The 27,672-nt window shown below is 34.9% G+C and overlaps 1 protein-coding gene across 1 annotated transcript; it reads left to right on the forward strand.

Moving 5' to 3' along the window:
* The first annotated feature begins 16,535 nt into the window (after positions 1-16,535).
* LOC121374003 (NADH dehydrogenase [ubiquinone] 1 alpha subcomplex assembly factor 2-like) lies at positions 16,536-25,014 on the forward strand. The gene is made up of 6 exons (XM_041500866.1): positions 16,536-16,716; positions 19,161-19,250; positions 21,106-21,146; positions 22,276-22,350; positions 23,514-23,580; positions 24,053-25,014. The coding sequence occupies exons 1-6, from the start codon at positions 16,587-16,589 to the stop codon at positions 24,118-24,120; spliced, it is 471 nt and encodes a 156-aa protein (XP_041356800.1). The 5' UTR covers positions 16,536-16,586; the 3' UTR covers positions 24,121-25,014.
* Positions 25,015-27,672: the final 2,658 nt, after the last annotated feature.

Raw genomic sequence — 27,672 nt, forward strand, 5'->3', positions numbered from 1 at the left:
TCCCTCGGTTTCTGGCGTAACTGTATGGGCCACCACCCAAATGTCTGCATCCGGGCATAGAAATGTCTCATTTCGGGATGATGACAGAACAGGTAACGTCTCGAACAGCAGTCTTCTTCATCCCAGGCAGCGTCTGTGCCACGGGCGGCATCTGTTTGATCTGTGGGTTCATCCACGAGTTCACCATCTTCAGTTCCATCCCCAATTTTGCGTGTAGCATCCGCTTGATCCACACAATGAGTACTCTTCTTCTCATCTTGTTTGGTAGCCACTCTTTTGACTGTATGTCTTTCTGAACATTTGCAGACCAAGATGTCGTCCTCGTCGCTACTGCTGCTACTAAGACTGCTCGAATATCCCGATGCCATCTTCTTCGTTCCAGATAGAGTGTAACAAGCCACAAGAATGTAAGAATCATAAAACACGTCTGTTCTCTAGCACAGTCACAAAGCAAATGAAGTGTAAACCATAAATCCATTCTTTTATACCTTCGTCCAAAACAAAACTCGTTCACCACTGGTGACACTCGTTAGGGTTGCAGAAGTTACACTGAAGAAATCCCATCTGGTTTTGATGGTCGTCTTGCATGGCGCAGGGCACAATCGAGTTCAGCTCTGGTACAAAGTCACACATGACTGTGAAACAGCCTTTCAGTTTCTCCCATTGTTGTAGAGAAAGGAATATTCCCTTCTTCGAAGGTTTCACGGATTTAGTTTCTTCACACCACCACCACTGACGCAGGTCCACCCCAGCAAAGTTCTTGTCGACACTGACATGGACGTTGACACCAAGGTGTCTGAACAATGTTTCGTCTTTCCCCTGGTTTAATGCTGAAATCGTTTCGTCAATTTGGCTTTTACATCCACACAGTTCGATCCACTGTTTAAGACTAAGGACAATACCTCGCTTGGTGGGGAAAGTTTTCCCCTTGTCACTGTCAAATTTCCTTATGTGAATAGCAGTGTCCCCTTTCCATAACTTGGCCACCACGTAGACGTTAGTTCCAAGTTCTAGACGACATCTCGCTTCATCACTTGTGGAACAGGCCATCTCTGGATTGAACGTAGATCTGATCGTTTTCGGCGAGCGAATGATAATGAAACCGTATCTAGCCTTTTTATACTCTTTCGTGTTAGTCTAAGTAGGTCAGGGGCCGGTCTAAGTAGGTCAGGGGCCGGGGTCAGTAGGACGTTGTACACTGCACAGTAGGCCAGTCTAAGTAGGTCAGGGCCACGGAAAGTAGGTCATGGGGCTATACAGGACGAGGTCACGTGACGTCATCAAGGTCAAGGTCACGGAAAGTAGGTCATGGCCCCATACAGGCCCTGATACTACTGACGACACCACTAGAGCACATTGGTTTATTAACCATCGGCTATTGGATGTCAACATTTGGTAATTTAGACATATAGTCTTAGAGAGAAAACTCGCTACATTGTTCTATTAGTAGCAAATAATATTTCTTATGCACCATCCCACAGACAGGATAGCACATACCACGGCCTTTGATATATCAGTCGTGGTGTATGTGATTTAAGCGACCACATCTTCACTAGTCAGATGCTTTGTAGAGTGGGGTTTTCTTTTATTAGTCTACTGTTTATTCTCATTCTTATCTTGACTAGTGTGTTACTTATGATGATGGTGGTGACGACGACGATCATGTATTCTAGCTACAGTATGCACACTTATCATTTGCCTAAAACTTGGTCTCGTTCCAAATAGTGCATCACAACTGGTCAAAGGCCGTGGTATGTGCTTTCCTGTCTGTGGGAAGTGCTTACAAAAGAGCCCCTGTTGCATTAGAAACAAAATGTAGTGGGTTTCCTCTGATGAGTAAGTGTCAGAATTATCAAATGTTTAATACCCAATAGCCGATGATTACTTAATCAATGTGCTCTAGTGATGTCGTTAAACAAAAAGTTTATTTTTTGTCGTGAAATATTGGTAAGAATTGGAGAAAATGTAACCTTACAACCTGAAATGGCAACGTGGTAATACGTATAGAGATGCAATATTTTATGCGTCGTTGTGTGTGGGGTTTTTTTTGTGTTTTTTTGTCAGTTAGCCTACGTACTGGTGGGCGTCATAAATGTAACTGTCAACAGGTGGGAATTACTAATTTATTTTCTATATACTGTGCCAACCGATTCTCTTGTCCACGTAGTCGATGAGCCGTACAGAATCCGGATATTAAACTGGTGAACAGATTTAAAACAGATTCCAAATTTACTTACTGTTCAAAAAGCAGGGAAGCCATTCGTATGTCTTGGAATTGTTAACACACGTATGTGTGTAAACAAGTAAGTGTTATCAAAAATAACGAATGATGTTCTCACCAACGGGTGTGTAAGACAAAATGTTAACTATCATGCAGGAAATTTCTAAGATATGGATTCTCACATCAGTTAGAAACATCAAAAAGTCTGTGATTTAATTATATCTGAACAGTTTACTTACCTGTAATTTTAGAAGATGAATGTGTATCCAGTGCATATTATTTTATTTCTTTATATTTCATAGTTAATTAATAAAGTGAGTTTTAGTCATATGTCGTTGAGGACACGTCAGTCAGGATAATTGTAGTGTAACCAGAAGGGTTCATATTAATTTATTTTTTTACCAGATTATAAATTAAATGAATCTTAACCAATAATATATTAAAACATGGCGTCTGCTTAAGAATGTTTTAAGGTACATGTATATCTGTATTTAATTGTTATTTTGTTAATATGTCTCTACAGGAAAAATAAAAGAGCAAATTTTCGTTACTTTACGGAATCGCCGTGGAGCGTAGAGTAAAATGTAAAGCATACCAAACATTAATAAGATTAACTTTTAGTTTTGCGGGTCATATCCGTTACGTTACGGAATCGCTGTGGAGCGTAGGGAGAAAAAAACAGAAGTAAGTACACTGTTTAAAACCGACACTTTACACGTTCAAGATAGGAATATTTAAAGGCCTTTCGGATTTTAATTCAGATTAGACAAAACATGAACCCCAATGCATAAGACATCACTAAAAGTGTCACAACCCTACAGAAGCATACTGATTTTGTTTAATGGTCATCGGTGGAAAAAAAAGAAGTATTAACGTTCTTCTGAATGGTACTAGAACCGGCCACTTGGGGACTAACTGACCTAAAAGTATGTGTCTGAAAGGAATAACCTGGCCAAGAAGATATTACCTGCAAAGCTAATGGACTTCTATATTGGGAATATTGCCTTCGCCTGAATCGAGGCGCCTACCACAGTACAACTAACAACTTCGCTCTATTGATCGATGATGTACACAGTGAAGGTATATATTAATCGTTGAATCATTTTGTACGTACGTATGTATGTTATGATGTGTGAATATTGTATGTATGTCGGGTTTAACCATTACATACATAGATATTAACGCACTGGATTAACGAATTTACATTCTTTATAGCCTCACAAATTTCCTCATGCCGGTGCTGGGACTCAAACCTGTGGCACTGATTCGCCCGGACCTTGCAGGCTTGCTATGGCTGTCGAGTCCTTCTTTAAAAAATAATAATGGGGCCTACAAGCTATACGCGGTCTACGTCGCTTACGTGCATGAAACAGTGGAGAAACTTGGAACTGGCTAGTATGCATTGATGTATGAATAATTGGTAAAATCCATCGTTACGGGTGTTACATTTTGAGGGGGGGGGGGGGGGGTAAATGTTTTAAAGTGAAGTTGCAGAGAATATTATTTGTATCACTCTCCCCATTATTTGAGTTTTATGCAGTTAACATGTTTCTCTCCCAACTTCCATAAAATATTTAAGATTTAAAATTCTATGTACTAATTAAAATACCTACCAACTTCCGTTACGGGTGTTACACTAAATGGACAAATAGTTTTTCAAGAAGTACATTTTATCAAAATCCTGTGATGTGTATGAGTAATTTTAATAAAACTTTATTTTATTCACCATGGAATTTATGAGATTTATGAAGTATAGCCTTAGACGTTTGTCGGCAAACAATGGTTGACTTATCTGTGGCTGTATAAGAGTGAATGCTCTGTATCTTGGGGATGACATTGACTGACTTCCACAAGTCTAGTACAGGGGATCTTTTGAAACATTGATCCATGTCATTTTGTGTTACTTCCTCAACTTCAGTATTGATATTGCACATTTCATGAACTTGCATCCTGTACAATCACTTTGCGGGTTCGAACACAGCATTCAACAGTACGCTTAACAATCCCATCAATCCCATCAACGGGACCTTTACCATGGAAAGAAGCAAACAAATTCCATTCCACTGTGTTGCCGAGTGTTCGCTTGATTGTCGTCAGAAATCTAAATATGAATTTGTTTTTGAGCTGTGATGCTGCTCCATCACTAAATATTTGGATGGTCGTTACATCAAGGTTTGCTTTCAAAACTGTGAATGAGAAGTGGAACATGGAACAACAGTTTCTTTAAAATGTGTGAGATTATCGCTGGCAAACGCATACGATTTCATACCACCAACAGTCCACACAGCGGATGTGAATAATGAAACTTGTCTCTAATGCCAGTGAGCAGACTGGATTTCGTCAGCATACACACAGGTATAATTCTCTAAGAAATCAACTTGAAGTACTGCATGTGATGGATCAGTTACATGTTTTACTTCCTCAAAGAATGAGGCCTGTTTCCTCTTTACATGGGAATGGATGAGAAAGTTTGGTAACTTTGACTTCAACAATAACATAGCTTCACCTACAGTACCCTGCTGAAGTTGTTTCTCAAACTTTGTATCAAGCTTGACCCACTGATACCATGAAGCTTCATGGTCTCGGGTTATTCTGGTGACCTTCGATTCAAATGCCTCAATAAATAGTTTCCCGTCACAACATGTTTCACAGTCATTATTCATGCATGTCTTTGATGTTGCATCACAAACACATCGAGCAATGAAATCCTGTGAATATGGATGAAACACATTTGAGACCTTCTTGGACAGACAATCAAGAATCATAATGATATTCTCGTGATATAAACAAAGGCACTGGTTTTTGGCATGTCGGCTGCTGGAAGCACGTGAATAGGACGGAGTTTTAAAAAATTTGTACGCCCAATAATGACTGCAGGGTTATCTTCTTTGAAACATGAATACGCTTCGCCAATTGACATTATTGTCAGGTGGCGTTTCTGAATTAAAATTTTTTCTTGTTTGATTTATCAATGATAACATCCTTTTTACCCGGGGCTTGTCGTGAGATATCATCTCTCTCAAAAAATCTGCAGACAAGACTGATGGTTTCATCTGGCAATTTTGAACATCTGTGGCTGGATGTAGGTTTCGGAATCAAAGTTTCAATTGTAGCCAACTGGCCGACAACACTTTTACGCCTCCTTAGATTTTTGGAAGAATAGCTTTATCTCGTGCAACTGCTTTTCCAAGTGCTTGTGCAGATTTGTATACTGGCACCTCATTCTGTTCGTTTACCAAATTATTCAGTCTGTCTTTCTGACGTTGCCTGCAGAGCTTCACACGTTGTCTAATTTGTTGTCGTCGCATTTCAATTTCTTCATCAGATGCATTTGCCTTTTTACACAGTCTTCTCCTTTTATCTCTTATTCGTTCCTTGTTGAGATAATCAAGTTTCTTGTTGGGATCGCTGCAAATTCTTGCTCGTTATGCAGCTATTCTTTTAGTTGATGTCTTTGGTGGCATGACTGAAAAAAGGCAAAGTAGACTTTAATACTTGATATAACTTCAAATGTTTTTTTAGTTGTAGATTGCTTTAAAGTTTGTTTTAGCTACACCACTAGAGCATATTGACGTATCGGCTAATGGATGTCAAACATTTGTTTTTTGTGACACATAGTCAGAGGAAACCCGCTACATTTTTCCATTAGAAGCAAGGGATCTTTTATATATACTTTCCCATAGACAGGACAGTACATACCATGACCTTTGATATACCAGTCGTGGAGCACAAGTTTGAACGGGGGGAAAGCCCAATGGTAGACATCCACGGAGGAAGTTCTATCCTGCGACCGTGGCACCTCTAGCTCCATTAGAAGCATGGGATCTTTTATATATACTTTCCCATAGACAGGACAGTACATACCATGACCTTTGATATACCAGTCGTGGTGCACAAGTTTGAACGGGGAAAAATCCCAATGGTAGACATCCACGGAGGAGGTTCGATCCTGCGACCGTGGCACCTCAAGCGGGCGCTCAACTGACTGAGCTAGATCCCGCTCCCTTAGTACCATAATATAAAAGTATTATATAAAATAGGTACTTACTTTGAATACATGTAGCTTGTCACTGGAAGAATGGTGCATTCTGTATGCTAGTCCGTGTAATAGTGAATAGACTGCCTTGATGCATCATATTATATATCATTATCAATTTCACCTCAGGTGTTTGGTTGACAGTTTGACACTGGTGACATCAAGCATGCAGCTGCACTAGTGACCAAACCTTACTTGAAAGTTTTAATGAATGACAACTGTCACCTTTAGGACTTACCAAAACAACATAATTTCAAAGAAACATTAAAATATACTGAACTGACATATAAACTGCCTTATCGTTAAAGGGACTACATGTATCTTGAGTGTTTAGATATTTTGTAAAAACAATTCGGCCAATATAACCTTTCATAATTATTATATTGTACTCTACTTACATTTTCTTGCTTAGAATTATAAAATGTGTATAACCAATTCACTTCGGATCATGCTAATGTTTTGTAGTAGATCAGTATGGATTTTTGCACACAATAATTTCATATATATCAGTTTATTTTTTCTTCCAAATGCCATTGTTGACAGTAAGCTACAAAAATGCAAACAACTATATACATTTATACATAGTTATGAATTGAAAATTATTTTTATGATTTTACTTAAGTAAAAACTTAAAATGACATAATGTGTAAGACCCGTAACGTTTCAAATATGTAACACCCGTAACGCTGGAAAATCAATTCAATTTGACAGATAATTCCTGAAATCATTTCATATTAATAGTAATCAAGAAAATAAAGAAGAAATAAAATACTGTGTTTCTACCATCAAAACTAAATAATAGAACACAACTTGTCTTCTTTTTCCGTTACGGGTGTTACATTGGTCGGGCTACATATTTATGGTCAAATCAAAAAAAAGTAAATTACTGACATTAATAAAATGTTCTCATGATAAAGTAGCAACAATAACCATTCTTTAATGGTATATAATAAAAATGTCAGGCTTTATTAGAATCTCATAGATAAGGTATGAAGTTTGGCTCTTCTTCGCGTGTTTAGAAATCAGTTTGTGCAATGGTTTTGAATTGTTGTATACCAAACATGTAAATAAAACTCAGCAATATTTTATTAGGTTTACATCCCCCAGAGATACTTCCTTCTAATACCAGAAAACGTTTGATTATATATGACGATTTTAAAAATGGCCCTATGGGGATAGTTACATGGATTTGACCATTTATATGTCGGGTTTGATTATTACCTACATAGATATCATCGCACTGACGCAGGTGATACAGTCTTGACACTATACGCTATAAGCTATCAAGTGATTCTTTAAACAAAAAGGTGTAACCAAAAGAGTTAACAATAATTTACTCTTTTAACAGATTATAAATGAAATGAATCTTAAGAGGTTATGTATTGAAGAATGTCGTCTGCTTATGGAGTTTGAAATTATATCTTTATTTGATTGTTATTTTGTTAATGTGTCTCTATTGGAAAAACATTTCCGTTACGTTACGGAGCGTGGACAAAAAAAAGCAGTAAAAAATACAAAACATTAATAAGATTAACGTTTACATTTGCAAGTCATATCCGTTACTTTACAGTATCACCTTGAAGGTATGGGGTTAAAAAACAGTAAGTAGGCGTACACTTTTTTGAACCCACGCTTTACAGTTTCAATATAAGAATATTTAAAGGTTCTACTGGATTTTCATTCAGTGCATAAAGCATTACAAGCTAACACATAACTAACAGTGTCAAACCTATAGAAACTTCTATTGTTTATAAAAAAATAAAAGTATGTATGTCTGTATGTATGTATGTATGTATGTATGTGTGTATGTATGTATACATGCATGTGTGTATGTATGTATACATGCATGTGTGTATGTATGTACGCATGCATGTTTGCATGCATGTATGTCTGCATGTATGTCTACATGTCTGTCTGCATGTATGTATGCATGTATGTATGTATTTAAGAATGAATGAACGCACTGGCTCAGGAATTTTTCAAAAACTGAAAAAATACTTCAGTAAGAGTAGATGATGACATTAAAGTTATTCTGGAAGTTCTGGAAAATGTCAACAGAAGTTGGGTAAAATACACCTGAGTGAACTGTGCTACAGTATTTTTCCAGTAATAGTACTATTATTACAGACAGTGATGTGTTTAAGATCTTTTTTGTTTTTTGTATTTTTTGTGTAGGGGTAGGGGGATATAATTACTTCAGTTGGTATGTGGTATGTGTGGACTTTAAGAGCTGGACTACATGTACTAGTCTACAGAAGCTGAATATTTGTAAAATTGTTTCAAGTGACAATGTAGCTGGACAATAACACTAGAATTTTTGTATCGTGTGTTACGTGGAATGTCATGTGTAGACAATTACAGTGCTGACCTAATTTGCATTTATAAACATTGAACATTGAATGAATAGTTTGGTATACTTGGACATTGGTCCGATAATATATCTATGGTCAAATACATATAAAACTAAAAAATATATACATATATATATATATATATTTTAAAGTGAGTCAATTGAAGGTGGGGGTTTTTTTTTTAGGACTAGTTAAAAGCTAGATTTTCTTTTAAAATGCCTAACATTACGTGTAATGTGGAATGTCATAAGTAGACAATTACAGCACTGACCTAATTTGTATTTATAAACATTGAACATTGAACGAACGACATTGGTCCGATAATATATCTATGGTCAAATACATATAAACTGAAATATATATGTATGTGTATATATGTATGTATGTGTATAAGTTGGTGTTGATTTTTTTTTTTTTTTTTTTTTTTTTTTTTTTTTTTTTTTAGGACTAGATAAAAGTTAGATTTTCTGTTTAAAAAAAGTGCCTAACATAGTAACCTACGTTTGTTGTCATTACAAATGAACAACATTTACTGAGTCGTGTTATGATTTATTAAGAGAGCGCCTATAGGATATAGACACGATTGTTCAGTGAATGCAGTAAACGTACGTGTATTTGATGATAATATTCTTTGTTGTGTAAACTTAAAATATAAATTATGAATTAAAATTTACAATATGGTAAGATACATATGTACGCAATCACATTCAATTTATTCATTTTTCTTTTTAGGGAGAAAAAAAAAAAACGTTCCAACCTCGGATGCATTCACTATGTTGACCCTTGCGTGTGCTGTAACCTCACCGTGGTGCAGGGGTGTAACATTCTCTTTGAGAATGGCCAATACAGCACACAATTTTGAGTAAAATTCAGTATCCGTAAAATTCTGTGATATTTGTGTTTTTGCACAGTTCTTTACACTGTTTTTGTTTGGGTCTTGAATTTTTATATTGATATTGATCGTCGCTTTATTTGTTTGCATTGCCATAGTTTGACACCCAATGGCCGATGTATTTTTCGTGCTGGGGTGTCGTTAAACATTCATTCATTCATTCACTATGTTGAAATAGCTATTGTAGTCTGTAAACTAATATTTTTGGCTGTTTGCTGTGACCCTTTTTCACCTTTGGTGGCGTGACATGACAAAATGAAAGTGAGTCTTTAGAAAATCCTTCTTTTTTTCCTCTTTTTTTTTTGTACTGCACTATTAAATTAGTATTAAACTATGCTTGGTCGTGCCAACCAAAATACTTGCAGGACTAAATATTTTAAATTGAAAAACACTGTCAATATATTTATAATTATTTCTGGAAAGACGTATTGATGGCGTGGGAAACATATCTTAAAAAATGCAAATCAAACTCCGTGTTTGAAAAGATAATGTCAGAATATATTTGGAATAATAATGACATAAAAATAAATGGAAATTCAATATTCTATAGAGATTGGTTTGAAGGAGGGATAAAATTTATTAATGATTTTGTTTCACGATAGAGGTAAATTTTTAACTTATCATGAATTTAAGTTGGCTTTTAATATCAATATTAATTTTTTAACTTATCAAGGTGTAATTAATGCGGTAAAACAATATTTCAAATTGTGTAAAGTTAAACTGAAAAATAAGCTGCCGTCTCCTATATTGCCATATAATATTACAATGTTAAATACAACTGTTAGAGGAAGTAAACATTACTATAATACTTTACTAAATTCGTCGTTCTCAAAATCGGCGTATAACTTAAAATGGGAAAACACTTTAAACTGTATTTTTTTCAAATTCTGATTGAAAAATATAAATATAATTCCTTTATGCTGTACTGATAGTAGTGAATTGTACTGGTTTCAGCTTAAAATAATTCATAATATACTTCCTGTTAATACCTATTTATATAAAATTGGATATATTTCTTGTCCGAAGTGTAATTTTTGTAAATTAGAACTTGGTATAATTATCCATATATTTTGGGAATGCACTTTAGTCAACTCAATTTGGACTGATATTCAGAACTGGATTCATGTAAAAACGGGCAGCAACATTAAATTTAATAAAGAAAATGTAATTTTTGGTTTTAAACCAGAAATAATGATCCCGTTAATGCCATTGTACTTGTTACAAAACACTTACTATTTAAAAGTCATTTCAATGCACATGTACCCAGTTTGAAATGGATCCAAAAAAGAGTTGACTGAATACTATTATGTGACAAAAGCAACAGCTTTTTCCGCGTGCTATTATGATAAATTCACCAAATTTTGGTCAATTTGTCACAATTTATTTAAAACTTAGATTGTATTTTTTTTTTCTTCTCTTCTTTTTGATACTTAGTATGTCCTCGGTCTCCTTTTGAATTTTCCATACATGTATGTTGGATTATTAGTCACATATATGTGATTTATCTTTAACTACTTTATTTTTCATGTAGTTAAATATCTCTTTGTCATATTCACTGTATATATCTGTGTGTGGATATCATGTCAATTTTTTTCTTTCAAATTTTGCCCCAGGGATTCGAAATTGATTTTAAGTTGACCGTTGTTATATACAAAATATAACTGTTTTTCGGTCAGTCTTGTTTTAAATTTATTTGGCTAGTACTATGTTTTGTTTATCAGCCGAATACGATGTATTCGTTTTTAGAAGATTGTTAGGAATAGGGATAACAAATAAACCAACCGCTGAAAAATGGTCTTGTTTAGAGGCTTAGACGCAGGCTTAGGCGGCGGGTAGTCGTGTGGAGCTAAAATATCCGAGAGACTTGGATTTGTTTCTGTATGCAATAACCGGACGTGCTGTAATAGGATTTTTTATAACTGTTTGCAGATTTAAAAATTACTCCTTCATAAGTTTACCAATATCAACGTTACGTCGACTGTAAATTATTGGAAAAATTATTTTATCTCTTTCTACGGCTTTACCAGATTCAACATTGATCCCAAATGGCTGTTTTGTCTGTAATGTATGGATCCAGAAGGCCTCTCGTTCAGGTCTCAAGAGGTCTGTTTCGTCGTTTGAACCAAGTATCAGGGGTTGTTCAATTGGAATTATTTCAAAAGTTTCATCTAACGAATGGTCAGGTAGATTGAAGTGATTGGCGACAGGGGTGTCAACTTCATGCCGAATATCATACTTGTGACAAACTGCTCTAATTCTCAGTTGGTTTTGTGTTTGTCCTACGTACTGATTTGTATATAAATTACAGGTGATTAGATATACTACATTTTTTAAATCACAGTTCATGTCTGTCCGAATTTGATATTCAATTTTGGTCTGTTGACATTTGAAAGTCGACTGCGTTTTAAGTAAGTTATGAAGTCTACACTGGTTTTGTCACAAGCAGCAGAGGAGCCAGTGCTTATTTGAGGTGATTGGTTATGCCGAAGATTGTATGGTTTATAGTCTTCAGTTGCCCTAAGGGGATTTTATAAATCTCAAACAGTTTCAGATTTAATTTTTCTTAAAAACCGTTTTGAATATCCCTTAGGTTTTAAAGCACTAAACACCGTTGAATAAGCCTCATTGAATTTTTTTTTGTTACTCGAATTTCTGTGAAATCTAATAATCTGAGATTTAACAATGCCTTTAAAAGTGTGGCATGGGTGAAAAGACTTGCAGTGGAGAAGTTGGTGTGTGTCTGTGGGTTTGAAAAACACTTTGTAGTCTAGGTAACCTGATGTTTCAAACTGTGTACCTTTATAAATTGTTACATCCAAAAAGTCTTCAGTGTTTTCACAAAACTTTTCATGTCTATTTGCAATGAGTTTTAAGTGAAAGTCTATGTATTCTGAAATATTGTACGATTCTGGCCCACTGTCTGAAACTACTGGACGACCGGGTGGTGTGTTAATATCGGTTCATGTATCGACTGGCTTGTGAATTTGTGGAAGTAGATAAAATTTCCGGGTTTGTGATTGTGACCTGGCTTCTAAATATTTTACTTGTTTTTTTTATTAATATGTCCCTGATCTTTTAGACATTGAATAATTGCATTGAACTTTTCACAATTGTCAGGCCAAAATTATAGCTGTGCCTACTTTAACTATTAAGCTGTCGATGGGCTTCTCGGATATAGTTCTCCCTTGATAGAATGACAGTGGCTGAACCCTTAAATAGGCGTACACTGTTTTGAACTCACGCTTTACAGTTTCAATATAAGAATATTTAAAGGCTCTACTGGATTTTCATTCAGTGCATAAAGCACTACAAGCTAACACATAACTAACAGGAAGGAAATGTTTTATTTAATGACGCACTCAACACATTTTATTTACGGTTATATAGCGTCAGACATATGGTTAAGGACCACACAGATATTGAGAGAGGAAACCCGCTGTCGCCACTTCATGGGCTACTCTTTTCGATTTAGCAGCAAGGGATCTTTTATATGCACCATCCCACAGACAGGGTAGTACATACCATGGCCTTTGATATGCCAGTCGTGGTGCACTGGCTATAACTAACAGTGTCAAACCTAAAGAAACATCGATTGCTTATGGGCATCGCTGGAAAATAAAAGTCTGTATATCTGTGTGTATGTGAGAATGTGTGTATGTATGCATGTATGCATGCATGTATGTATGTATGTATGAATAAACGCACTGGCTCAGGAATTTTTTTTAAAACAAAAAAAATTGTTATTTTCTAATTTTGCCCCAGGGATTCGAAATTGATTTTAAGTTGACCGTTGTTATATACAAAATATAACTGTTTTTCGGTCAGTCTTGTTTTAAATTTATTTGGCTAGTACTATGTTTTGTTTATCAGCCGAATACGATGTATTCGTTTTTAGAAGATTGTTAGGAATAGGGATAACAAATAAACCAACCGCTGAAAAATGGTCTTGTTTAGAGGCTTAGACGCAGGCTTAGGCGGCGGGTAGTCGTGTGGAGCTAAAATATCCGAGAGACTTGGATTTGTTTCTGTATGCAATAACCGGACGTGCTGTAATAGGATTTTTTATAACTGTTTGCAGATTTAAAAATTACTCCTTCATAAGTTTACCAATATCAACGTTACGTCGACTGTAAATTATTGGAAAAATTATTTTATCTCTTTCTACGGCTTTACCAGATTCAACATTGATCCCAAATGGCTGTTTTGTCTGTAATGTATGGATCCAGAAGGCCTCTCGTTCAGGTCTCAAGAGGTCTGTTTCGTCGTTTGAACCAAGTATCAGGGGTTGTTCAATTGGAATTATTTCAAAAGTTTCATCTAACGAATGGTCAGGTAGATTGAAGTGATTGGCGACAGGGGTGTCAACTTCATGCCGAATATCATACTTGTGACAAACTGCTCTAATTCTCAGTTGGTTTTGTGTTTGTCCTACGTACTGATTTGTATATAAATTACAGGTGATTAGATATACTACATTTTTTAAATCACAGTTCATGTCTGTCCGAATTTGATATTCAATTTTGGTCTGTTGACATTTGAAAGTCGACTGCGTTTTAAGTAAGTTATGAAGTCTACACTGGTTTTGTCACAAGCAGCAGAGGAGCCAGTGCTTATTTGAGGTGATTGGTTATGCCGAAGATTGTATGGTTTATAGTCTTCAGTTGCCCTAAGGGGATTTTATAAATCTCAAACAGTTTCAGATTTAATTTTTCTTAAAAACCGTTTTGAATATCCCTTAGGTTTTAAAGCACTAAACACCGTTGAATAAGCCTCATTGAATTTTTTTTTGTTACTCGAATTTCTGTGAAATCTAATAATCTGAGATTTAACAATGCCTTTAAAAGTGTGGCATGGGTGAAAAGACTTGCAGTGGAGAAGTTGGTGTGTGTCTGTGGGTTTGAAAAACACTTTGTAGTCTAGGTAACCTGATGTTTCAAACTGTGTACCTTTATAAATTGTTACATCCAAAAAGTCTTCAGTGTTTTCACAAAACTTTTCATGTCTATTTGCAATGAGTTTTAAGTGAAAGTCTATGTATTCTGAAATATTGTACGATTCTGGCCCACTGTCTGAAACTACTGGACGACCGGGTGGTGTGTTAATATCGGTTCATGTATCGACTGGCTTGTGAATTTGTGGAAGTAGATAAAATTTCCGGGTTTGTGATTGTGACCTGGCTTCTAAATATTTTACTTGTTTTTTTATTAATATGTCCCTGATCTTTTAGACATTGAATAATTGCATTGAACTTTTCACAATTGTCAGGCCAAAATTATAGCTGTGCCTACTTTAACTATTAAGCTGTCGATGGGCTTCTCGGATATAGTTCTCCCTTGATAGAATGACAGTGGCTGAACCCTTAAATAGGCGTACACTGTTTTGAACTCACGCTTTACAGTTTCAATATAAGAATATTTAAAGGCTCTACTGGATTTTCATTCAGTGCATAAAGCACTACAAGCTAACACATAACTAACAGGAAGGAAATGTTTTATTTAATGACGCACTCAACACATTTTATTTACGGTTATATAGCGTCAGACATATGGTTAAGGACCACACAGATATTGAGAGAGGAAACCCGCTGTCGCCACTTCATGGGCTACTCTTTTCGATTAGCAGCAAGGGATCTTTTATATGCACCATCCCACAGACAGGGTAGTACATACCATGGCCTTTGATATGCCAGTCGTGGTGCACTGGCTATAACTAACAGTGTCAAACCTAAAGAAACATCGATTGCTTATGGGCATCGCTGGAAAATAAAAGTCTGTATATCTGTGTGTATGTGAGAATGTGTGTATGTATGCATGTATGCATGCATGTATGTATGTATGTATGAATAAACGCACTGGCTCAGGAATTTTTTTTAAAACAAAAAAAAATGTTATTTTCTAATTTTGCCCCAGGGATTCGAAATTGATTTTAAATTGACCGTTGTGATATACAAAATAAAACTGTTTTTCGGTCAGTCTTGTTTTAAATTTATTCGGCTAGTACTATGTTTTGTTTATCAGCCAACTACGATGTATTTGTTTGTTTTAAAAATTGTTAGGAAAGGGATAACAACAAACCAACCGCTGAAAAGTGGACTGGTTTAGAGGCTTAGACGCAGGCTTAGGCGGCGGGTAGTCGGGTGGAGACTAAGATATCCTTGAGACTTGGATTTTTTCTGTATGCAATATCCGGACGTGCTGTAATAGGGTTTTTCATAACCGTTTGCAGATTTAAAAACTCCTCCTTCATAAGTTTAACAATATCAACGCTACGTCGACTGTAAATTATTGGAAATATTATTTTATCTCTTTTTACGGCTTTACCAGATTCAACGTTGACTCCAAACGGCTGTTTTGTCTGTAATGTACGAATCTATAAGGCCTCTCGTTCAAGTCTCAAGAGGTCTGTTTCGTCTTTTGAACCAAGTATCAGGGGTTGTTCAATTGGAATTATTTCAAAATTTTCATCTAACGAATGGTCAGGTAGATTGAAATGATTGGCGACAGGGGTGTCAACTTCATGCCGAATATCATACTTGTGACAAACTGCTCTAATTCTCAGTAGGTTTTGCGTTTGTCCTACGTACTGTTTTTTTACATAAATTACAGGTGATTAGATATACTACATTTTTGTATGTATGGTGTATGTATGTATGTATGTATGTATGTATGTATGTATAGTGTATGTATGTATGTATGTATAGTGTTTGTATGTATGTATGTATGTATGTATGTATGTATGTATGTATAGTGTATGCATGGGCAGACAGACGGTCGGAGGCGTTGATGTATATTATTATTATTACTATCACTATTATTATTATTATTATTATTATTATTATTATTATTATATTTTTGTACGTATTTATGCATGGTTTTAATATAATGTTTCTGTTATTTTGGGTTAACTTGTTATTGGAGGAATTGCAATGACGAAGAAGAACGTGAGGAAGTCGAACATATGAAGAGATCTTGTAAATGATTGGTTTAGCTACATAAGACTAACCAATCGCACCAGATGTTATATAACGTTCAGAAATGTTAGTCTGTCGTTGTTCCGGATGTTGATATACGACAAAACGAAAGTGTGATGTCAAAGCAAATTGGCATATTTGAAAGGATTTTTAAGAACCTCCGTATTTCACTTCATGCTCCGAGACAGCCGGTTAAATTAGTTGGGACGGACCATTTAGGAAATAAATACTACGAAAAGGATACAAGTAATATTTAAAGCAGACCGGTGTGGTGTTGGGGGGGGGGGGGGGGGGGAGGATACGATGACTGTACTCTGTATTCTTGCCCACATGAAACGCCTTTTTGATACAATAGAATGTACTACAAGTTATTTATTTTTGAGCCGATTGTTTTCGAAATTGCACACAAATAGTGGGGTTTTGGGGTGGGTTCTCTCTCTCTCTATCTCTCTCTCTCTCTCTCTCTCTCTCTCTCTCTCTCTCTCTCTCTCTCTCTCTCTCTCTCTTTTTCTCTCTCCGTCAAATCAACTAAAATTATTAATTCAAAAACAAAAAAAACATTATTCATGGAGGCTGGGAAGGACTATAGTTTAACTAGTTTAAGCTAGGGTTCCGTGTACATGATTGCGCCAAGCTTATGTGTTTTACTTTATATATGGCAGTTATGCAGGATGCTTATGTGGTATCTGGTTTGTTATATTCCATATATACTGTAAGCAATGCATTGTATAATCATTTCGTGCCAAGTTCTATTTGAAACATGGTTCCAAACATGTCCATGTTCTGAATGAATCAATATTTGTTTTTGAACTACCATTAATCATTATAGCCAACATATATAAAATATACAGCTCACACACCAATTCTATTAACATTTTTACCTCTGCAGGAGAAGATTTCGATTTTGGCATTTTTTTGTCACCTTGTAAGGAAATTAATGAATATAAAAGGTAACTGAAAACAAATTCTTTGCCTATATGATGATGTCACTTTGATGTCGTGAGCATGTGATTTGTGTGCTTATCCGGAATGAATCGCTACATGGTGTGATAGGATTTACAGCATAAGAAACCACATACATTTCATCACGCATAAATCTGCCACAAAAATTTGTCCTACACCTGGAATTCTAGCTTTAGACAGTGTAAAATTGTTCAGTTATTACGGCTGTTATACTGTTAACTTATAACTTTGTCCTAAAAGGTTAACTTTAATTATAATATAGTTAAAACCAAACCCCCCCCCCCCCCCCCCCAAAAAAAAAAGCTGCGTAGTTGCTAAGTTTGTTGTGTTTAGGAGGTGACATTATGTCTGGTTCAATTTTGTTTTGAAAAAAACCCATTCAAAATTCTGCTTTTTGGCTAAAAGGAAAATTGAGTTAAGTCCCTTGAATAGTTACACAGTTTGTGTGATTTTTCTCCAAAGTCTACAGCTGTGTAGTGATGTACAAAATATTATCAAAAATTATGTCACATATGAATAATTGATGTCATCTGTGTTTCTAATGCCATAATATTCATTTTTCTTATTTTTAAAATGCACATACCTCTAAGAAGTAAAGGTTATGGAGAAACATTCTAGTCTATTTTTAAAGCCGCACACCCTAGTTCCATCCAGCGAAAATAAATTATAATTTGGTTAATCTACAAACCTGTAACACACTTAGATCACATTTTTATCAAATGGAGTGAAAAAGCAGGTTTTATATCGATAAATACCATGGGAATCCCCATGTCCCAATTGCTTGAAATAATTTTGAAAGTTAGTATTCTGATGTCACTGGTAGATGTCGCTTGAAGCACAACAATGCCTACGTCACGACAAATTTCACAGACTTGGGGTGCGTTCGTTTCACCTCTCCTGGACATGTTCCAACTATTCTGTCCTGGTTGTATCCTCTCTCCAGATATCGTAAGACTTAGCAAAATTATTGGTTTTAAGGGTTTGTAACATTTTGTATTGAGACACTTACTTGTCTGAACTTTATTGTTACTGAAAATGTTCACGAACTGTGAAGAAAAATCTCACAAATGAACAACAACAAATCGGATGTTGATTGCGCGAACCGTGCACGAGAAAACAAACCGAACCAAAATGATAACGGTCACGTGATATACCAACATCTGTGACATTGAAATGGAAATATCCCCTCTAAAAATAGATTGGACCTCGCTTGCTTAACGGTTTTTTCTCGACAACACGTCTTGTGAAAAAATGCAAAAAATGCATTTCGTGGTTTTACAAACATCAGGATTACCAAAAAGCACTTCAGGTGAATGGAAATGTGTATTCTAAATAATAAAATGTAAGTAAAGTGCAATTTTATTTGTGAAAAATGGGGTTTAATAGCGTAAAACAACGCTGTAATGGTTAACAAATAAACATAACTAGGGTGTGTCCCTTTAAGGTATTTCCCCATTTTAACGTCACAGACTTTTGTCTCACTGTTAATTGTAACTACCCAGATGTGTTACAGGTTTGTAGATTAACCAAACATAGTATCCATTTTCACAGGTTGAAATCAGGGTCTGGATCTTTAATGATACTGTTATTCAGGATTACAATAATATATACAAGTTTTCATAGTCTTTTAGCTTTAGTTGAATTATGTGACACACATAGTTGTTAGGTAGAATAACCTGATCTGTTAATTATTCTGTCTTGTTGATTTTTAACAAATTGTATTGTAGTTCCAGGTACAGGACTCCGACCTAGCCGATGGGTTGAGCCACTCGATCCTGACCAGTTCAGAGTACCCGAAGTTCCTACAGAATGGAATTGTAAGAACTAAGTAATCGTTTTTGTCTTTAAATTTCAGGGCTAGCTCTGGATCAGCAGAAAATTAAGGCAAATTATTTATTAAACTTCAAAAATTGCAGAAACAGGGTTATTTTTGTAGCAAAATTTCAATTAATACTTGAAATTATTTTGACAAATTAAAATAAAATTTGCCAGTTGTTTTTGAAATTCGCAAGTTGCAAATTTGGTGAGTGACAGAGATAACCCTGAATTTATATTATTATTATCCTACAAGTGTATTGTTTTTTTACCCCAGCGGTCACTCATAACAGGGAAAATATTTTCCATATTTTCTCAGTGAGAAATATTCTGCATTGGACCTTGTTGGTACTAAATATGACATCTCGATTTGGCAAACACACAAAATGAAATCATGAAATTTAAAGAGTTTGTGTTCACGACTTTTCAGTGCTAAATTGATAACAAAATATAATTTTAATGCAATTCATTATAGAATTGTTAGCGAGAAAAAGAGAATGTTTGTTTTTGAAAATTATCTGTGAACGTCAGTAAATTATAGCAATATTCAGAACAGTATGTAAAGTGGTTTACTTCGTTTGTGTACATGTACGTGCATCGAAAATAAAGGCTTTTAGAGAAAAAATAGCTGGGGTACGGTAATAAATAGAATAACAAACTCGATACCAGTTATTATAAAATTTATGTCCCTCATGAAATAATTTTCATTTGTCACTCACTAAAGCTCGTGACAACTAAAAATTATTTCACTCAGGACATAAAATTGATAATAACTGGTAACTTGTGTATTATACTCTGTATATTGCATGGCTCGAAATTAATTTTGTGAAGTGGAAAGCAATCTTTGCTTCTCAAATGTTAAGATGGAAGCAAATGGCAGAAATTAGGAGGTATTCTAGAAATTAGTCTCAAACTTAGTCCTCATAAATTAGACTTGTAGTGTAACTTTTGTTAAACATCAATGCAGAAGACTTGCAGGAAAATGTGGATAATGTGGATTTATATTATCACTGTTGAAAATTATGAATTCTCAATAATAATGTAATACTGTCAAAAATAAGGTGGAAAGCAAAAGGTGGTTGTGAAACTAATGATCAGAAAGCATATTGTGTGTTTTGAGAAACATCTGTTGCCTTCTTTCTGTCACTCGCAAGCCTTGAATTTTGACTAAATCAAATTAGGTTTTTTTATTGATTAATAATTAATTGTGTTTCTATGGGCTGATGACCAGTTGGGCATTGTTTCATACATGTAGTTTGAATAAACGATAATGTGGTTACAAATTCTATGCAAGCAATTGTTTGTTGCACAATTAGCTTACATAGTGTTGCTGGGGTTTTTATGAACAACAAATCTGTTATGAATTAACTATTACCTAGTTAATTATTGGCTATTCAGATTAAAACTGATCTTCAGTTACTGTTACAAACTAGGACCTATTTCAACTTATAATTTAATATCCAGTTTTTGTTTTTTGTTTTTTTAAACGACTAATCTATTAAAAGTAATTTTTATTATCAGATGATTAATTTGGATGAAAATAGTCTGCCAGGAATCTGCTCCATCCCCATTGATGTCCACAACAATTTCAATTTTCTTGATCAAGACACACACACACACACACAGAGAGAGAGAGAGAGAGAGAGAGAGAGAGAGGAAGAGAGAGAGAGAGAGAGAGAGAGAGAGAGAGAGAGAGAGAGAGAGAGAGAGAGAGAGAGAGAGAGAGAGAGACAGGGAGAGAGGGAGCAAGAGTGAGTGATTGTGTAACTGGAATCTTGTTTAGACCATACATGTATGTGGCATTTTCTGCTCTGCACAAGAAGATTTTCTTGCTAATGTAGCCTGATTTGTTTTCAGCTTGGTTGAACAGAAGACGAGCCGATCCTCCTTCTCAAGAGGTGAGGTGTTTCATAACATTGGTGTTTTCCCTAGCTTGTTTTAGCATGGTGCAGCACCATGCCTTATTATATAGTCTAGCACCATCTGGCCTTAAACAGCACCATGCTGCCCTGAGATTAAACAAGCCTTTTCCAGTATGAATTTCTATAGATCAAGGGCTTTACTGAAGGCACTTCGTTGCTGCTGGATACAAATTATTGCCCTTTTTTTGAAGGGATAATTTTGGGGTTTTACTTTTGTGTTTATTTGTTACAAAAGTTATTGGTTTAGAATTGCTATAGGCATGCTGATAATTGCTTAGCTTGAGCATTTTGACTAAGGGTAAAAAATTCCTATGTTCAAGTCCTGTATTAAATTTCACCTGAGAACAATTATAGTTTTAATTTTTGAAAAGTGGAGTTATTTCCCTTCAACTACACAAGTCGATTACCAAGTAAAGTTCAAGAGGAATTTCATTCATTTCATTTCAATTTAGTGTCATGCTTATATCCAATTAAGGTTCAAGTACGCTGTCCTGGGCACTAGTGATGTTCCAAAGATCGATTATAATTGAAAATTGATTGGTTTGGCTCTACCGATTTGATGATCAATTATAAAAATTCATAATCGACTGTGTGGGAAAATGTTAACTATAATTGTACCCCCAATTTAGATGCTATAATTGATTTAAATATGTTGGGGTTAATGTTTATTTTTACGCCGGCATAAATAAAAAGATATATTAAATAGTGAACATGGCAATAGGTACATGACCCTTATTATTCAAATTATGTTTATATAATTCTAACCGATTGTGTAATTGAAAGTTGATCAGTTGGTGCCAACCGACTATAACCGATGATTGATGATGGAATTCCAGTCGATTCCCAACACTACTGGACACACACCTCAGCTGTCTGGGCTGTCTGTCCAGGACAGTGAGTTAGTTGTTAATTGTTAGCGGTTAGTGAGAGAAAAGAGGCTGTAGTGGCCTTACACTTACCCATTGAGTCATTAAAACTTGCTCTGGGTGGGAGCTTTGTCACAATATTATTGACTATTGTAATTTAATCACTTATTTTGATTCCAGAAAATAGATCCATTAAGGTGAATTGATCAATTTAATTTTTATTTTACTTTTTTTGACAGGAAATAGATATGAATTATGCTATCATGATGAGAACAATTGAAAGAGCGAAACAGTTGGAAGAAAAGGCCAAATTGGTAAAGTTATTAAAATATGTTTTGCTGATAGTACCTGTGGCTTCCCAGAATCAGAATGCCCTCACTGAATGGGAATATCCGTGGGAACAGACATGCACCTAGATTACTTAACAGTATTTAAAACCTTAAATCTGATAGCATGACTTGATCGCAAAGATCTGGTTCACAAAGATCTGGTTCGTTAATGAACAACCTATAAATAATAGCAAATAAGTAAACACCTGAGACAGCCTGAACAATGAAGCATGCAGAGACTACTTCATGGGTTTTTCTAATGCAATTTGTATGTCAACCAATGATGTGTAAAGATTATATTTTCATGAATTGTGAAGCAATGAGTGTAAATATGGTTTTCACACATCACAAGTTTAGATATAGAAAATTCAAGTCCTCCATTCCTTGTACAAGTTGTCTATTCCTAAAAGCATAAATGTGAAATAATATGTATCTTATCTTAAATAGGTTATTTAATTATAGTATTAAACAATAAGGAAATGATTTATTGATTGTTCTATTATATTTTATTAATTATATTAATTATGATACACATTTCATTAGTTTTGTTAAGAGGAAAGGAAGTGACATGGGTAAGACTATAAAGTTAAACTTTGTTTTGTTTTTAAAATGACACCACAGTGGCACTAGAACACATTGATTTAGAAATAATTGATTATTTGGTAATTTTGAGGTGCAGTGGGTCATAGTATCAATCACCCTTGGGAGTTTTCAGGTCCTAGTCAGTGTGCCACGACTGGTGCAGCAAGAGTCATGGTATATATTGCCGTGTCTTTGGCAAACTGCATAATAAAGATCCCTTGTTAATGCATTAAATTGAAGTCAAAATTTTTGTGACAATCTGCTTGCATCTATAGTCCTTCCCACAGGGAACGCCTTTTTATTCATACTGTGGAATTTACTTGAAGTTATTTATTTCTGAGCCGATTGTATTTTAAATTACACACAAAAATAGTTGGGGGTCTTTTGGTTGGGTTTTTTCAAAACACTTTTACTTTTCTTCTTACATCAATTCAAACTGAAATTATTTACAAAAACATTTTTGTAGGAGGATGTGACGGACTATAGATCCACAACTAATGACAGTTATGTTGTGTGATTTAGAGAAATGAAAATGTCTGTTATATCTGTCTGTATTTTCTTTACAGGAGAGTACCACATCTGACTTACCTTCACCTGATTACACTGCCAAGGTGAATCCAGAATCTCAGAAAAGTATGTTACCAGTATTAGTGATCTTGCTTGAAATAACTGAAGCTAATGTCATAACTATGATTTAAAAGAAACGTATAATTTAAAATAATACTGCTGTATATGCACTTACTGGCAATTAGATGATATTGAATCTGCACTGAATCCCAGTTTTATAACAATTAATTGATATATATTTTATTGTATTCATTTAAATATAATAGGACTACATTTGTAAAGCCTGGTTTTCTTACATATATGTATGGTCAATCCTCTTTATAACGACCATGTTTGTGCTATATAGGTCTTGCCATTACAACGATTGTGAAGAGTTAGCTTTTGTACTAACCTTTAAAAATATGGTCTACAAAATCATCATTAACAATACCTGTTCCAGATCTTGTGTTTTTTATTCCATTGATTCATTGATTCCATTGATAAGTTTTATTTTTGTCTTTTAATAAACCATGCTCTTTTTTTTTCTCTTTTTTTTCAGCTCGGTTTCCTACATATAAAGAATATGAAATCGTACCTGGTTTGTCCCAAGAAGAAAAGCCAAAATAATGTTACTTTATACATAACTGATATACATTTGTATTGACTGAATTGGAGATGGAGTAGGGTAATTTAAGATTGTGCTGCACACAATCTTTGTGCATTTTGTATTGTGTAATGAAATTTTAGATGTTTATACAATGATACAATATTAAAGACTCAGGCTTTATAGACTTTTGTGGATTTTTGTCTCGATTTATTAATCTTATTGGGTTATTCTTTTACGATGTAATTTTTTATAGATGTGTTAATAAAGTATGCTATAGTTTCTAGTGTGTTAATTGAACATTACCCCTTTATTCTGTTCAGAGTGATATTAAGATAAGCTGTTTGTAGGAGATTGGAGGTATAAAGTCAAAATATATTATAATTTTGCTAAATGTTTATCACAATAATTCCTGTTAACAATACTGTTTTTAAATTGCATTTATTTGAGTATTTGCACTGCATTCTAGAGGCATTGTTTATTTTCTCTTTTTAATAAAATTTTAGAAAACATAAAAATCAAACGGCAACAAAAAAATAATCATGGGATATCAAAAAGGCAGACTATATATCGTTAACAATACATAATGTACATGTACTGTAAATTTGGGTCTGTTAAACATTTCATTTCAGTTTGAGCACTAATAATTTAGCGTTTCTTCAAATTGTTTTAATTACAGACAAAACTATTGTGAATCTCAACTTTAGTATCTATGAAAGTCTAAATGCATTTTGTATTTTCCCCAAGTATACTAGATCGTTTGTCAAAATTACTGAATGAACAAAATTTCAGAATAATTTATATTTGATTAAACATGTACATCTTGTTTGCAAGTAAATCTGATGATAAATGTGTGTGCTTTAGAGTGTGTTTGAAGAGAAATAGTTTTGTAACGAATAAATGTGATCACCATTTTATTCATTAGTGTTTTGTTTATCTGTTGAAAGGTAGTACAGTGCAATGTGTATTATTAATAATTTTGTGAATTTCATTAGTGGTTTTTATTTAGGGAATATCGGTATTTGCCAAATTTGTATTGTAAATTATATTTTATTATTGATTGATTGTGTTTTAGGTGGGTTTTTTGTGGTTGGTGAGTTTTTTGTATATATAATACCTTATTTTTAAATTATGTCATGCAGCATCAACAGATTCAGCCTTTTAACTGGGGAGGTAACTCTTTTGTCTGACGATATATGCCCAAAACTACACAGTTATTGTTTTGAATAACCAGCAGGCCGTAATTCAATTTAGCACTTTCGAATTGTATGTTGTTTTTAAAAAATAATAAATAAATAAAACACTACTAGGTAATTATATGATAGTTTTACCAAAACATTATCATAAAGTGAAATGTGTGCAAGGTAAAAATAAAAATAAAATTTCATATGGGTTAGTTCAAAATAACGTACCCTGTAAAACGTTTTAATGATAATGTTATCTCCACGGTCAGTGTTACTAAGGGGTCATTGTAGTGTAGTGGCCCTTCGTGTCCCCACTGAGCTGTGAACCCAGAACATACCAGCCTTAAAGTCGATGTGGATCATAACACACAGGCACGTGTACAGACAATTATGCAGAGGGGTCTACACTGGCTAGCGATGATTTTTAGAGGGGTTGGGACATAATACCCCGAATAATACAATATAAAATATGCTTGGAGTGCGGGGGTCAAGGAAATACAGGTCTGGAAATAAAATATTACTTAATAGAGCACTGACATTTAGCATGACAAATCGTAGAATTGACGACACCTGCTAAAACCCATGTACTCATTTCCATTCTCTTTATCAAATGTCACAGTATGTGCTTTCCTACTTGAAGACGTTCATACAAACGACTTCACCCCACCCATGGTGCTTACAGCAATATTAAGAATTCTACAGTTCACGATGTCCTCGAATGCACTGTTTAACTAAAAATATTGTGGTTGGCAAATGTTTGAGAAAGTCACTAGCCTCCCAGAAGCTTTGGTTAGTGTCCTATGTACATGTGTATTTGAGTAATACCGGTGAATATTTCCATTAGCCCTTTCCTCCTCAGTCCAAGATGATTACATTCGACCAAAATGTATATGTCATTATACATTGATAATACTCGTACTGAAGTGCAGAATCCTGCTTTAGAATAAATGATTGTGTCAAGTAGTTGTGTATATACGGAGAATCGTATCAACATCTTTTGTCGCAAATAAATAAAATATTGGGGTCATTTGTTCAAACCAGTGGTTAATATAAATTTTCAAAACCAGTGACTGAATAAATATAAAAAAATAACTGAAAATATGTTGAAATTTGATTTAGAACAAACAAAGGTATCCATGCATAATCAAATATGAAGTTTATTTTGTATTTGTGCAAACAGAATAAAAGGAAAATATTAGACTAAATTGCGGTTAATTTAACTATGCTTTGAACAACTGGACCCTGGCCTTTATAACTCGTTCGGTTTATGGCGGCAAGTACTGGGTTTATATTTTTATACCGGATTCAATCTAGAGTGAGTGTCTTCACACTAGTCATTGGACAGACCGGTGAGTATTAAGTCCAAAAGAGTCTGCGTAAAAAAGAAATTAAAGTGAAGGAACTTGTTTGTGCAAACATTTTAAGCGTTGCTCATTATTTTGGCACACCCTGCAAATACCGTGACAAGAGGTGATTTACCTAATCGATTGACACCTAAAAGTTTGCATCCACAGATGGGTTAAATTGGCCGCTGTGTACATGATCCTATTTAGGAATGGTTAGAAATCTCGCGCATAAATAAATCATCCAACCAACAATTAATTACGCACCAGCGTCAGGCGGCCTCTCATTCAGGCTCATTAGTAATTGATCATCTCAGCATGAATGTATCCATTGGGAGCTTGATTCTTGTTCAAAGCTTCTTTTTATTAGAGCATCAACACATCTATCATGATATTCCATCAGTCGTCTTCTTCGGGCTAGATGAAAAAATGTCTTACAGCGCCAGGAGACCTGGATTTCATGTTTCCAGTTTTCTTCGTCTTTGTTAAAATGTGCAGTCTGTATAATGAGCACGCTTTGTGCAGTATTTTAAATATACACTCAAAAATATACAATTTATTTATAACATCACAATACTGTAACGTGTGTATCATCAGCGTGTGTACCTGTTTCTGAATGAATCATTATCAATACATCTTGAGCATCGAATACTACTTTCACGGATTCATGGAATTATGATCATCAGTGACAGCGGACGACGAATCACTACCTGACTAATTATCGTCGGTTTGTGCATCCTCTGCATGCGTGTTCCTTTCTGAATGGGCCATAGTCCAAACAGTAATCTTAACTATTATTCATTTGATGCTTGGAGTTGCTCGCGTCGATAAAATCATGAATGAACATCGAAGTCAAAGCTGCATGTCGATGAAGGCCCCCTGTATTAAATTGAAATCAACGAAGTCGTCTGCTTCTATGGATACATCAGAACTGGACGTTCGCTCACAGACGTCATGTTCTGGAAAGATTCACAGAGTGCGATTCAAGGAATACAAGGAAACTATTCGAAAGCGTCCAAGTATTGCGCCCAAGCTTCCAACTGCACCG

This window comes from Gigantopelta aegis, chromosome 6 (genome assembly GCF_016097555.1).
Source record: "Gigantopelta aegis isolate Gae_Host chromosome 6, Gae_host_genome, whole genome shotgun sequence".
Classification (NCBI taxonomy): Eukaryota; Metazoa; Mollusca; class Gastropoda; order Neomphalida; family Peltospiridae; genus Gigantopelta; species Gigantopelta aegis.